Here is a 15,180-nt window from a genome sequence, read left to right as displayed (position 1 = left end):
TGATTAATACGTCATGCGTTTTACTAGATGCCAGGTGAAGTCCCTAAGAATCATGATTCACGCGTTACAATAGTATAATATTGTTTTATATTTCATCAAATTACATTCCTCATGCAATCTTTTTGAGCACCGATTATAACAGAATATATTTAAAATGAGATGAAATAGAGGAAAACAACGTTTATTGCTGTTACTTGAATTTTGTAGTATATTTTTTTCATTCTTAAAATTTGCGCAATTAAAGAGTTAGATAAAGCTTATGTAATTATTATATCAGTTTTTTTTTTCTTCGAAAAAAGGACATTGGAACAATAATCACCTGATATTCGCAAGTCATGCCAATAAAGTTAATTAGGTGTTAAATACTAAATTAAATGCATCCTTAAATATTTTCGCATACTATATTCTTCTACGATACAACAAACAATATGTTAAAATTTAGTAAATTATCGAACAGTTGGTAGTTATGGACTTGTAATTTAAATTTTCGTGGTCTCTCGTACCAACCGAAGAAATAAAGATACTATTGTAACGATGAAGTTACATTTCAGAATTAACTGGATGAATATCTCAATGTGTGTACGAGTGTGAAGATAATTACTTTTCAATCGCTGTAACTTTGAATACGCATGTTAAACATTTCTAATAAGGATTTTATTACAATATTTGTTACTAAATATTAAAGGAATATTGGTAAAGATGTACATACCTAATATTATAATTAATTAAGGTGAGGTTCCAAGTTTTTATAAATTTGCTTGCAAATAACTTTATAAATTACTGGATTAAAAAACTTAATTTACCGTTAATTGCAAGTTTAAGCGGACTGACTTATTGGTACAAGGTTATATAAAACAAGAGAGTACGTTCGAAAGAAAAGATTGAACATTGAAATATTTATTGAAATCGATTAAAAATGTTTGCATTTTCACGTGAAATAACAATTACATAATCAGCGAATGGCCATTACCATAACAGATATTTTGTTATGTGGTTCGGTATTGCGAAAAATATAACCATACTCGGGATCCTTATGGGTCAAAATGTCGATATCCTGGATGCTCCTCATTCCCAGCTTTACCGATGATTTTTTCGAGTAAGTAGAGGTAAATACCCCATAAACAAAACCAACGGTTGGAATGGATTTTGCCAGCAGTACCCCTGCATTAATCAAATCTTTCGAGAGATTCTTACGCCGATGATTACTGTCTATAGCAACTGCATAAAATTCCAAAGCCATTTCGGCTTCGGGAAAATTAGAGAAGAGTTTGTTAATATTGGGCACGTCCCTAAAAAATTCGAAATAAGTTTTAACTATTTTCGAGCGAGTTGGATTCTTGGTAAAGGTCGGGTTGCCAGTCGAGGATTTCTCCGAAATGGGCTTCTCCAAGAGAGCTGTGATGTGGACTGCCACAATTTCTCCAGAATCGTTATGAATAGCCACCAAGCTCGGCGAATGTTCAAAAACTGATTTGGTTAGTCTATCCAAATCCGTTACGATAAGGCAATCTTCCTCTCTTATGTAGTTCTTCGTGTTTAGGTACAAGCTCCTGAACAAGGTCTCCTCGTAATAGAAGTTCTTGTGCAAACATTCCAGCATCTTCGGGAGTTGTGACTTTGAAGCTATTTCGATGCGATACGCGGAATCAGTCACGGGAAATTTCATATCACTCAAACGGTTAATATTAGCACCAGTCATATCGAAATCAGCGTCGATTGATAGAGATTCCCTTAAAGATCTTTGTGATCCTCTTGGCTGTCAAGTATAAAACCTAATATAGGACCCCTCCGAGAGAAATTAAACAGCTTAATCTTCAGGTAATTCGAGTAGTTCGCTAAGCTAGGACTGTAAACGATATGACTAAATACAATCGAAGGTACAAGCGTTTATGGTCTGTTTTTCTTGATCAGATAAACTAAATACTGAAAGTAATAACATTTAATTTGAATATAAACACACAAAGAGGAAGTTGAATTGGTCGCTGGCGATAACATTTAATTCCTGAACACGCCTTGCGCTACCGCTCTCAACATTACACAGACCCGTATAATACAGTATTTTCAAAGTTTTCAGGATATCCTAAGAAAACTCTGATGTCGAGTTATATAGATACAATTGATAAAACTCGATGTATGGCACTATAAACATGATCTGAATAGAATTTAAAAACTGATAGTAATATCAAATAAATAGAGATATTTAAGGGTGGAAGGGACCGCCATTTTCCCAAACATGCACCACTATAGTGCTGCTCCCAGTGGTAAGATGATATAATTAAAAGTTTTTTTAAAGTATAATAACAAAAACAATCGGATCAGTTTTGCAAAAAATTCTCTTCTCAACCTTTCTGAAAATATTATACTGAATTAGGTAAGCACTATCGATTAGAGAACATATGAGTAGTAAAAAATCATATCAATTTCTATAATAATCAAACTTATTATTTTACCGTTTAAAGAAATATACTGCTGGGTCCCAAGAATTTACTTCGCTTGTCATAAATGGGACTTGCTACACATTTCTGCCCAGATAAATATTTATATGCCTGATCCAAATAAATGAAGAAACGAGTGTGGAGCTATGTGGAATGGGTAGGAAGAGAAGAGAGAAAGAAGATGCGCTTGCGCGGTTGGCGCGCGAGAAGAAAATAAGATGGCCGACCAGCGTAACAAATAGAGCGCCGTAGTAAATAACAAACCGTCCGAGGTGATTTTAAGGGGCGAAGTCTTGAAGGATCTCGCGGTGAGCGAATTAAGTTTTCGAGGGAAATTCTGAGCTGCTTCTGAGGGATACAACAAGTTGATAATTGAGAGTTCAAGAGTCATTGGCGAGGAGAGGTGAACGCGTGGTGCCCACTGCACCTGGTCTGTCTCGTTCGTTGGTTGGCTGGATGCGTCACGCGTGTGCACGAGTATTTTGGAAGTAGCGCGAAATACTTGCAGCACCTTCTTCAAAATGCAACCTCCAAGGGCAAACGACCCTGCCTCGATTCGTTGTCTACGATTTGCCTAGCTCTTGATGCTAGTCTTGTCTTCCGAATCGCCTGGAGCACAGCATGAAGGAGATGCTTGGAGGGTGCTGCGTGTGTTCTGATGAGAGGGGTTGGACTGAAAATCCGCTGGTATATTGTGACGGACAAGGTTGTACTGTCGCTGTTCACCAAGGTTTGTATTTGCATAGCCTAAGCTCTTCGTTTCAAATCTCTGCTATATACAATATCCCACAACAACTGTACAAATCAACTAATGTTATTGTTTTCAGCATGTTACGGTATCGTTACGGTACCAACGGGACCATGGTACTGTAGGAAGTGTGAATCACAAGAACGTAGTGCAAGAGTGGTAATAATTTATTTTAACTTTTGATGTTTAGTTTTTCATAAATTGTGTACTGTCAATCTTTCTTTATTTGGGCTCATTAAATCAGTTATTCATTTGATTCATAGACTACCGAGCAATTCAGTTTTAATGAATAATTATAATTTTACAAAGGGTTGAAATAAATTTTTTTTTAAACTTTCTTTTCACATTAATTTGCAGCGCTGTGAGTTGTGTCCAAGTCGTGATGGAGCTCTTAAAAGAACTGATCAGGCAGGATGGGCACATGTTGTATGTGCATTGTATATTCCAGAAGTTCGATTTGGAAATGTTACAACAATGGAGCCTATTATTTTGCAACTGATACCTTCTGAAAGGTTTAGTAAGGTAATTGAAGTAATAATTAAAATATTCCGAGTACCATGAACTCTTTACGACATCTAATGAATATCATATATTTTTGTAGACATGCTACATATGTGAAGAACAAGGAAGAGGCAGCAGGGCAAGTGTGGGAGCTTGTATGCAGTGCAACAAAACTGGCTGCAGGCAGCAATTTCATGTTACGTGTGCTCAAGCGCTTGGTTTGCTCTGTGAAGAAGCTGGAAATTACTTAGATAATGTGAAATATTGCGGCTATTGTCAACATCATTATTCAAAATTGGTAATTATGAAAATCTCATATTTGATTAAAGCTTATAAATACATATAATTATATTTACCTATGCTTTAAATGTGTCTAGAAAAAAGGAGGTAACGTTAAAACAATACCACCCTATAAACCCATACCAGCTGATAATGGTTCATCAGATTCATCCCCTGAAAAAGAGGCAGAAATACCTGCAAAGTCATCGTCGAGTAGCAAAAGGAAAAGCTCGAGTTCGAAATCTACAAACAATTCCAAGAGTAAATCAAATCCTAGTCCAAGTTTAGAAATAAACGGCATTACTGATGATAAAAATGGTAGCGGTCGTAACACGCCCAAAGATAGCTCTGGCAGTAACCCTGGTAAATTCACGACATCGAATTTCGTAGAAACGATCGTCACCCAGTCGGAAAGCGTATTTGGACACGATGGTGCTACAACCACAACTACCACAACTGTTGTTGCCTCCGCCACGACAATAAAGACAGCATCAACTTCAAATATGACCCATAAAAATAGCACTCAACAAAAATCTAGTGCATCGACGTCTAGCAAATCGGCAAGCCATTCAAGCAAAAAACGAAAAACGGGAGCGCGAACCCCGACGGTCGGCAATGAAAACTCTAATCAGTCCGCTAGTTCAGAAACTAGCGGATCGGTGGTAGTTGCAGTTAGCTCGGTTGTTCAGCCTCCTGCTCTAAACAATAATGTACAACCAACAATTACTGAAGCAACAAGTTTAAGCACAACTACAGAGCCGGAGAAAACGAAAAAGGTGAGCTTAAGAGTACAAAGTTCTGTAATCTGGAATGATAAAATAACATTTCATATCACATCTGATATAAAAGTTAATTCATTTACAGTCTAAAGCCGAAAGTTCGAATCAATCATCTTCGAGTATGCCAGTCACGACTGAAGCCACAACAACTCCTGTTATAATGTCAGTAACACAATCACAAACCCCATCAGTAGTGACACAAACGCCGACAACAACATCCAATAGCATTGTTGTATCCGTTCCTTTAACTGCCACTTCTCTTCCAACTTCTGTTCAAAGTATAGTAACAAGCGCGCCAACTTTATATCAGCAATTACAACAAAGCATCATTACTACTGCTGCTACGACCGAATCAAGATCAAATATGATATCGAGCGCCGATCGTTACTCTATAGACGACGCACCGTCAAAAAGCTCACGGTAAGTGTTTCAGCATTTTTGCCTTTTACAAATTGAATTATACAGCTCTGTGTGTCTCTCTATTAGCACTATTATTATCTTATCCCCCATTCCATAATTTAACATATTACCAATATTGATTAAATCGTTGAAAATTTTTTTCCTATTAATTTTTGACATTTAATTACATTTTTTTTTAATTATATGTACATAAATTTTATTTATAATATAGGTATTTTTTATCTTTGAGCAACGCTAGTATAATGAAATTTTTATTTAACAACTTTTTTAGTAAATTTATTTTAAATATATATATATATATAAAGTGTAATTATGAAATTTCTGTAAAATTTGCGAATAGAAGCATTTTAACGTAACGGCTTACATCGCATTCAAAATGGCCGTCGCGGGGGGTAAACAAGCAGGTTACTCTAACCTCTTTACGTGTTCGTGCTAATTAACTGCCATAGGATATGTTTCATCTTCGATTATACAGTGATTTGGCTTGTAATAGTTTTATAAAATGTACCATCTCATATATTCATCATTTGTAAACATAGAAAGTAATGTTAAATTGTGAAATTCAATTGATAAAATGTAGTATGTTTATAACTGTAGTCTACCTTGTGTGTATTGGGCACAATGATTCATCCGAGGTCATTTCACAAAAATAAGTTTCTTCGCTTGTAATCTAACTTGAGTTAATTGTTTCTCTGAAAATGTTATATGGATCTGTACACCTTATAGGTTACGTCGATCAAATCTGTTTTATTTAGTAATTCAACGTACATAAAAGTTTGAGGTTATGTTTGTCTTTCCTATTGCAAGATGCTTTAATGGCAAAGAACGAAGGGAAGGTGTAACGTGACATTATTTATCGGAGTGTATAATGGTGTGTTCTGCAATAGTGTTGTTTCTGTTTATTTAAAAGTGCACGTTTTACATTGAATTTAGAAAAATTCTATTTAAACCTTTACATCAACGATGAAGCTGTTGTGTCACTTATCTTTCTAACATCTATTTACAAGTTCCAATGGATAAAAGGTCATTATCAGCTTTGATTTCATTCTAACTATTCGATATCATGGTTACTATACAGTAATGAGCAAATAATTTGTATATATATTTGTATTATGAAATTGATACAGGTGTAATTATGGTTTGTAACCTTGACAAGAATTTAAAAATCTTATTTCTTTTTGCATCAACCTTATAGTTCATAATAGCACATATACAATATATTTCTGTATAAAATTTGTAAGCTGATATTGATTAATTTTATCTTTCAGGTAGATGTGTATAATTATTAATGACTTTAATTGATATCTTACAGTTCTCAATCTGTGGATAAACAGGAGAAATCTCGTAAGCCAAAACGAGGTTCCTCAAACAGTCAACCAACACTGCCACAACAACCTCTACCAGTTACAACAATTGCAAATACTTCTAGTAGTACAGTAGTAACTACTACTAAGCGTACTGGAAGAAATAATCATCAGACACCACCCCCTTCTGTAACTATAGCGCCGGTATCATCAATTATCCAAGGACCTACGTTAGGCGCTGGTCATTTTAGCAGTATAGGCAAAGGATCAACAGGTACAATGGGTCCAGTTATGAAGGATTCTCCTCCTAGCAGCCCTGGCTCTGAAAGTATGAGTAGCACAGGGCCTGGTAGAAGAAAGAGAAAAACTGCTGGTAGCTCTGGAACTCCCACACCGACTGCTTCTACTACTCCAACTCCCCTTTTAAATAGTACTAAAGAAGAAAAGGACATAAAATTGTACGATTTTAAATACATTAATGTTTGTCTCACACTTTGATACTAGGAATGACATATATTTTGCTTAGGTTTCAAAATGGAGTCAGTGCACCCCATATGTTGGGAAATCAATTAAATCCTACTTCAACAATGGCACAAAAAATGTCTGATACTCTTTCACAAGAATTAGAAGCTCATTCAATATTTACAGAAGCAAGCAACTCTTCCACAAATTTAGTTGGCCCTCAGCTTCATAGCCGAGTCATAGCATCGGTATGTGTTGTAAATAATTTATTTACATTAATTAACTATTATTGTAATTAATTTTGGTTTGCAGATAAGGTCTAGCCAGCCTACAGCAGCTCCTACTTCATTTTCGTCCGTTTTTAATACAACCAGTAATACTAACATGAGTGCTGCAAGTTCTAGTGCTTTAGGTGGTGGAACCATTCCTCAAACCCTGGATCAACTTTTGGAAAGACAATGGGAACAAGGAAGTCAATTTTTAATGGAACAGGCTCAACACTTTGACAGTGAGTGTATGGCCCCAAAAAACATGCTCTCTTCTTTGCCGAAATTTATAGTTTTTACTTTTGTAACAACAGTTTTACATGTCAAATATCTTTAATATTTTATTTTACTATGCTTTTTGCTTGGCAGGCTATTAATAATGTTTACATTTAATTCTACGTACTTAAAATAAAAAATTCATTACAGTTGCCTCTCTGCTTTCTTGCCTTCATCAATTAAGAGCAGAAAATCTTAGATTGGAGGAACATGTAAATAGCCTCTTGCAAAGGAGAGATCACTTATTGGCTGTGAATGCAAGATTAGCAATCCCACTAACAACTCAGCCTAGTTCTCATCCCGGTAAGTCAATTTTTTTAAATATACGAAATTGGATGGTCGTCACTGTTAAATTTATTTTATAAATGTATTTTTTTTTTATTTAATAGAAATTTATATTTTTTCCAGTTAATAATATACATCCATCAGTGAATCCAACTCATCCTAGTGGTCCACATCCGGATGCTCCACCAGGCCCTCCAACATCTATATCGAGACTTAATCAGCGCGTCAACAGTACGTATTTGCCACATTCTAGTTCTAGTAGTCATCCAACGGCATTAGAAAATGGACTGCCACCAGATCCTTCCCCACCAACCGGGGCATCACTTTCTCAATACTCACACAGAGGATCTTTAATCCCGCCTCAGCCTAGTCCAAATATAAGGTAACAAACTCTATTAACGTTATCTGATTATAATGATAGTAATATATGTTTTGTATTTATAAAATAAATTGCATAAATATAATAGGCATAGCCCAGCAGGCAGTAGTTATCATCAGGCACAACCTAGTAACATCGTTTCTCCAGCAACAGCTAATAGTTCGGGAGTAGTCAGAAATTCATCTGCGACTCCGGATCCTCTCCGCGGGGCTCCTAGGTAAGTAAGAAATTTGTATCAACACTAGAACTATTAAGCCAGGCAATTGGACTGGTTTTAGGGTTTAGAGGTTTTGAATTATTAAGCAAAATAAATATACTAGCAAAGTTTATAAATTCTTATCCCAAATACAGGATAATTAATGGGATACTTTTCTAGTATATTTATTTTGTTGAAAATCGGATTTAACTCAATAAAGAAATTTAATATCTAGTACTAGTAATTCTAGTGTTGTTTTCTTTACTTTTATTGTTTAGCGATTAAAACAAGTTCGTAATTACTTATTATTATGTTTCATTTATAGGTCAGTCTCTCAATCATCTAGTAGTTATATGCCTCCTATGTACCAACCATCAATGACAAGTCTTAGCAGTAATCAGGTAGGTAGTGTTCATAATCTCCACTCACACGGGCCTTCCCCAACTAGCCATGGACCACCGGGAAAACCTAGCTGAAGGTAGATACCACCAGAAAATAAAACCAACCGTCGTAAATACAATGGAAAACGTGGTAGGAACAGAGCTTGAAGATTAGTTCAATAATACTGCTGATGTAAAGGGTATAGTTCTCCTAATATTAAACTTTGCTGAAACTTTTCGTTTTTAAGTTGCGAAACGAGTTTTAACAACTATTTTCATGGATTATAATCAATTTTGAGGTCACAAATTCGAGTTAGCGATCATGGTGTACAGTAATCCAGTAATCATTTGCATGAAAAGAAATCCGATTTTGTTTTATACGCTTAGAATCATTTTGACGTGAAATGTAAGTAAATTAATTATATTGAGATACTTTATAAGGCTTCGTTAAAACTAACAAACAGATTCTTCATCAAGATATTTTACCAAAGAATTTATTTAATATTTTATCGATATATATAATATCATTACACCAGAAGAAATTCGTTAAGTAAGAATATGCGGCCTTGAACCAGAATTTTAAGCGTATCGATGATACAATTTCTATAGTTAAGTCGATTGTAATTAATGCGAAATTTTTTATATTCTAAGGAAATAAGAAAGTATGTATAGTTATATTATACACGGGCATAAGAGCTGCGGTGAAATCATGGAGTATATTCGCAAAGCTTATTGGTCACAATACTCTTTTTACACTAGAAACATTGAGCTAATTTATATAGTACACGATTGTCCTATGGGATATTTGTTTTCCTTGCTATACACGTAGGCCATGTATAAGACAATCTTTTTTAGTGTCGACTTCATACGTGAACAGTAAATCCACAGATGTACAAATTCTAGATTTTAAGGTAATCTGTCGCGACGAATAGCAATAATACAACATATGTATATTATATTGAAACTAGTTGGCCTGTAAGTCGAGTGGTACTGCAACGAGATCCAAAATACATTTTTATAAAATACATCTTTTTATGTATACAATAACTAAAAATTTTCAGATAGATTAGAAAGAATATTATTTGAGAATATAATTTTCTGTCAGAAATGAAACATAGTTAAGGCTAAATGGTTAATGCCATGTTAATAAAGAGCTAAGAATTTTAACAAAGAGCTCTTGGTGCTGTGACTTTTACCGACATATTTGGATGTCACTGTATTACCATTTTAGACTTTGCACGGCTTAATTGTATAGATTGAATCGAACGCAACCTATTTCAAAGCAAACATTATGTGCGTTTTAACATAAACCTCTAATTGTACATTGCGAGCACTGCCTTCCACGAATATGCGCTGTGAAGTAGGTTGATCAAGTAGTTTTTAGAATACACATTTGTTTTAATTTTTTCTCTTAGTTTAAATTGTTCTAACTAGCTAACATCTCTTGGGAATGCAAATGAGTTGAAGAAACAGGGATATTGTGTCTATGCGTACTATCATATAGCGTGTAATAGATACAATCTCCCTTTCAGGACTATGATTCCATCATTAATTATCTTTTATACATTAAAAGATAACAGTATCTATTGACTATATACAAAATTAATTGTATATTTAGGTGTAAAAATTTGTCTTTCTGACTTTTGAAAAGATTCAGAATACACATGACATTTTTTTCCTTGTTTTTCTTCTTTTACATGGTTTGCAGTCAGTTATTAATATTCGTTATTGCAACATAGTTTTTTAATATGACTTCCACAAAGGGAATTTACTTTTTTTGTTTCATGTTATTGCTTTAGAATGTATACTTATTTATTTTTATCCAATATTTGACAAGTTTATGCATCATTACTATTTTTTAGGCATTACTTTCAAAACAATTGGAATAAAATAATTTCTATAGGTATTTTCATGTTTTTCGAAAATCTTATCCAGAGAAAATTGTATTCGCATAAATTAACATTGAAGCAGAAAAAAGTTATAGATTATAAGCACTTTTTGTTCAAGACGAAAAAGAAATTTCTTTTATATAATGAGTATTCATATGTGAATTTGAGTAAAACAAACGAGAATTAAGATTTTCAAAGTTTGTCAAATGAATATTACTTAATAACACTACTGTCTATATGCAGCTATTATTTTTGTATAATTCATGAAATACTTTAATTGATGAATCCTGTTTAAAAAATATTAAATAATACGAAAAATACGTTATTTTTTAGGCAAATTAGTGAATTATTATTATTTTCTATTACTCACATTTAACTGAGCAGGTTATTTCATATATGAAGTATTGATATTGTTCAACTTGGAAAATAGTGCAGTGATTTTGACTGATTTATCCACTTTGTGTTCTATATTCGTGTAAATTTTGTTAATTTCGACGTCTAGGAGAGTTATTGAAAAGGCATTCTTAAAATAGCGCAACTTAAGTGAAAATAGACGGTTTGAAAAATGTTATTTAGTTTGCAGGCTCTATAATTTAGTTGGCAAAAAAAATTGCTTCTAAAAGATGTCAAGATATGATTAAACTTGTATTAAAGCAGTAGACTTATATTGTATATTTAAATTAATATGTACGATAATAAGCATGTAATACAGAGATAGAAGTGAAAACACCAAACCTACAGAATAGCTTTTCATCACTCAGGGAAATCTGTCTACTAAATACTATTCTGTTGAACTTTCCAAACGCAAAAACAGAGATAATTATATAAGTAAAGAATATTCATTAGAATCTAATTCCCTTTTGTAATTACTCGATAAATTTTTCATTTGCAATGCGCGGTTCGTTCAACAGAATTGTCGGCAAACATGATTCATGTGGTCAACTCCCCGTTGCAACTATTTAAAGGTACTTTTTAAATTTTCAACATAGTCTCTGTATATTAAGCTAAGATTCTGTCAAGAAACAATTAGGAAAGAGGATTTAGAGAGTATGACGTAAACGATACAACTTACAAGGCAGGACGACGATATTTTTACACAGCTATTCGTGCCAAATTTTTACAATCGAAGCATTAAATTTACAATTTCTTAGCATTACTATGGAAATCTCTAGCTAATAAGGACTTCATCAAATTAATGGTAAATTTAATGCAAAACATTTTTCTATCTAATAACACAAATTGAATTACGGAAGTGTATTAGTTGGTGAAACTTTACTCTTATGCTGAAGCTATTAAAATTTCACAACAAGAGGATAATTTGTTTCTTTATTAAATTCCGTTGAAAATTAAACTAGTTCAAACAGAAAAATCTATTTCTCATTATGTGTTCAATTATTAAATTAGTTCCTTGGGTTATTGTTTCATTCAATTGTTTTATTGCTTTGCCTAGCGATTTAAGTGAAAAGAAAAAATGTTATGACAAATCTGTTACGCGAAAAAGAGCCTGGTACACTTGAAGACTAGAAAATGCGCTTGTACTTTAAATCGTATGTGATAAAGAATTACCAAATACTTATTATACACTGATTTATATGATCTAAAATGTATCCTATTGTACAAGTGAGCTGAATTAGGAAAAGTTTTAGATTGTTTTTTTCAAAATTATTTATCGATAATAGTATCGACTATCAAGCATCATAATCGTTACTCATTTAGCATTATTTTTTAAGCTCGTACAGGAAAAGTTGCCTTGCTCTTCCCAACGCGCAAACTTTGAATAGTGCAGGCCATTAACATTGAACTTTTCATATCGGATCTTTTCACAACCATCCGTTATTTATTGGTAGAAAATTTTCGTGAACTTGAAATTTCATATATTTAATAATGAAAAACGAGTCTGAATGTGTATTTGCTTCAGTAAATAATTAATCGTACGTTCTGATGTATGTATATCGTTTATAAGTTTATCACTTATTAGGGACGTAGGAGCTAACGAGAAAAAGTAAAAGTTAAATTTTGCAGTCTTTTACGAGGGAAATACCGTCAATTGTCATAGTTTCGATAGAGAAGAAGTTGGGATTAATATGTACGAATGTAATTTACGGTATAACTTCAAAGTACAAGTTCATATAAGACTAGAGAAAAAAGGACAAGGAGAGGAGTCATTGTAAATGTTGTTCTTAGTATATGTGACCCATTTTTGGCCGTTTATAACACATTATTTTATGCTGTAATGTATTTGTAAGAATCTACGTCTCTAATTCATCGTATCATAATCATGCACGGCGGCGGAAGGAAAATTAGGGAAAAATTGAGACGAGAGTATAAAACTTTGAAAAATCAAAACATTTTCATTGACTTTTTACCATTGTACTTTAAAGCGAAAAAGTGGGTTATTTTGGTGTAAAATTACAAAGTCATCAAGTTTATTAGATCAGTCTTCGACGTTCGATTATCACATGTGGATTCATCGTCCAAGGTTTTGTATATTTTCATAGTGAAATAAATGTGAAAATCATATAAGTGATAATCGAATTTATCGAAGAACCAAGTATACTGTATTCTCGAAACACACCCCGTAATTGGTATAGAGCCATATGTGTTTCCAATAAGATTTTATAATGAGAAAAGTCTGACTGTTTCTTTTTTTGTGCTCTTTTTTTTTTGTATCACTCATCGATCGATTCACTTAAATGTCATACTGCACTCGAGGACGATATTTTTTACTAAATCAATCCGAATTCCGGCGAATGGTTAGCTCTTTTTGAAACATTTAATTTTAATTAAAAATGAACGAAAAGTCTATGTATAAGCCAAAGTTTCGCTCCGCGGTTGATTTCTTACAAGAATTTCGTCCAATGACATACGGATTAAATATGGATCTCGTAGCACGCGACGCGTGGTTCGAGTGACAAATTTAAACTTTGAGCGACGCGGTTTTGTAATGTAGCTATATGCATACGAAAACATGTAATAAAAGAAGATTAAACAATGAAAACTGCCACATTAAAAGTATTATTATTAACCTTTTTAATTTCATCCAAATCTAACAAAATCACCGAAAGACTTTATGTTAAAAGCTTGCTCTTCCCAAGTTAAAAATCTGTCATTTTCGACTGTTTCAATTAGTTTAATTGAGGAAAATTGTTGTTTTATTTTTTATATAAAATATAGCAAAATTGCGCTTCGCAATGAAAGGTTGACTTATAGAACACAACACAGTTCTACATATACACACATGCACACACACATGATATTACAAGTAGTGTAAATAATAAATTGCTCAAAATGGATTGCACGAAGGGTAGTAAAAGAAGTTTGCATTTCATGAAATGGATCTTGGTGGTGCTATATTTCGAAGATTCAAGCGTGGACGATCTTCCGCTTGTCTCGACAGGAGTAGCGATCGTGGGAAGTTTCACCTGCGACCTCCTCTCTGACAAATCAATATTATACGACACCATGCGAGTACTCTGCGTCCAAGAGATAACGCTAAAAGACACTTCTCCTTACAAGCACAACTCAATCTCTGCAAAACCTCATTTTCTAGCGCAGGCTGCCCATCGTAATTACATTTTAAAAACAATGTTACACATTTTTTCGTTTCCTTCTTACAAAGAAGGACTACTTACAAGACTATTATTATTGTTCAGTGAATACAAAACAATTGACCCAAGTTCTTTTTCTAAAAATAAATATTGAATGTTATTGACGAAACTTGCGAGTAAATTTTCAACTTTGCACTTTTTTACGTACACAGCTGAGAGTATATGGTTTTCATCTTGAGCTCGTTGTGCGTGGATGAGTCGAAGGGAATTGTCGCTTTTGTAGAGGTATTACGTTGCCACGGTACAATGCTCCATGTAAAATATGAGCTAATAGGATTTCAACGAAACGCGTCGCCCTACGCCGAGTTTTCACGCTGGATTTAACCTTAGATTCTCGATCTTTATCGAAAAGGAGCGTATCGACTCTTTCTATCTCTCTCTCTAAATGATTTTATTTCCTCTCAAAGCCACTCTCATTGTCGACTTGTCTTCTTTTCCCTCTTTTCTCCCCTCTGGAATAACTGCAGTTGTATATATATTGGATCCTTCTCACAGCTTTTTCCCAGAAGCAACAAATTAAATCAATAAAACCTTAAATCACTATGGTAGACGTTCAAAGTTATCGCTGTCCAGTCATTATATAGAGATAAACCAATGCAATATTTTATTAGAACATTTCTAATCCGCAGTGTTACTTCCATTATTGGCTTAAAAAATGGTAATATTTGTATAGCAGGAAAATGCATTAGAAAGAAAGAACAGCGATGTAATGCAACGTCAATTAATTCCTCGTCTTTGGTTGCTGTATCAAATTAAATTGCTGTATCATAACAGTTTGGTTTTATCTCGAATGTGCTAGAAAACGAGGGTCAAGTTGGGGAGAGTGGTTGAGAGGAAGAGAAAGAGAGGGAGAATTGAGATAATTGCTTTATAATAAAGATCGTAGGGTGACATTGAAAGGGCGCAAGTGCAGAAACGAGCTCGAGTGGGTCATGGGGGATTTTCAGCAGACTTTGCCAACCACCCAGGGTGC

General features: G+C 33.9%; 2 protein-coding genes across 4 annotated transcripts; one reads left to right on the top strand and one right to left on the bottom strand.

The window, feature by feature from the left end:
• Positions 1-208: 208 nt before the first annotated feature.
• Positions 209-2,572, bottom strand: LOC136784206 (uncharacterized). The gene is made up of 2 exons (XM_066744737.1): positions 2,451-2,572; positions 209-2,348 (listed from the first exon to the last, which is right to left on the bottom strand). Exon 2 carries the CDS (start codon positions 1,697-1,699, stop codon positions 953-955), a length of 747 nt encoding a protein of 248 aa, XP_066600834.1. The 5' UTR covers positions 1,700-2,348; positions 2,451-2,572; the 3' UTR covers positions 209-952.
• Positions 2,573-2,675: 103 nt separating this feature from the next.
• Alh (Alhambra) lies at positions 2,676-13,599 on the top strand. 3 transcript variants are annotated; one of them, XM_066744736.1, is made up of 14 exons: positions 2,676-3,165; positions 3,263-3,342; positions 3,541-3,705; positions 3,785-3,982; positions 4,062-4,281; positions 4,354-4,739; positions 4,813-5,162; positions 6,475-6,924; positions 6,993-7,176; positions 7,241-7,436; positions 7,621-7,773; positions 7,879-8,137; positions 8,223-8,351; positions 8,656-13,599. In XM_066744736.1, exons 1-14 carry the CDS (start codon positions 3,057-3,059, stop codon positions 8,804-8,806), a joined length of 3,030 nt encoding a protein of 1,009 aa, XP_066600833.1. In that variant the 5' UTR covers positions 2,676-3,056; the 3' UTR covers positions 8,807-13,599. The 3 variants fall into 3 exon arrangements, with proteins under 3 accessions (XP_066600833.1, XP_066600831.1, XP_066600832.1); XM_066744734.1 differs by having other exon boundaries at positions 2,677-3,165; positions 4,062-4,739; XM_066744735.1 differs by having other exon boundaries at positions 2,678-3,165; positions 4,062-4,739; positions 4,828-5,162.
• Positions 13,600-15,180: the final 1,581 nt, after the last annotated feature.

This window comes from Prorops nasuta, unplaced genomic scaffold, assembly GCF_024137725.1.
Source record: "Prorops nasuta isolate Cenicafe-Biocafe unplaced genomic scaffold, Cenicafe_Pnas_1.2 PNAS00050, whole genome shotgun sequence".
Taxonomy (NCBI): domain Eukaryota; kingdom Metazoa; phylum Arthropoda; class Insecta; order Hymenoptera; family Bethylidae; genus Prorops; species Prorops nasuta.
The sequence above is the reverse complement of the archived record's forward strand: the minus strand, read 5'-3'. Positions and strand labels throughout refer to the sequence as shown.

What these genes read in the sequence shown, in the direction of transcription:
- LOC136784206 (XM_066744737.1), bottom strand. Translation starts at nt 1,699, where the DNA reads ATGACTGGTGCTAATATTAACCGTTTGAGTGATATGAAATTTCCCGTG.
- Alh (XM_066744734.1), top strand. Translation starts at nt 3,057, where the DNA reads ATGAAGGAGATGCTTGGAGGGTGCTGCGTGTGTTCTGATGAGAGGGGT. An exon ending in CTTCTGAAAGGTTTAGTAAG is followed by an intron (nt 3,706 to 3,784) that starts GTAATTGAAGTA and finishes ATATTTTTGTAG; the next exon opens with ACATGCTACATATGTGAAGA. An exon ending in GCACCGTCAAAAAGCTCACG is followed by an intron (nt 5,163 to 6,474) that starts GTAAGTGTTTCA and finishes GATATCTTACAG; the next exon opens with TTCTCAATCTGTGGATAAAC.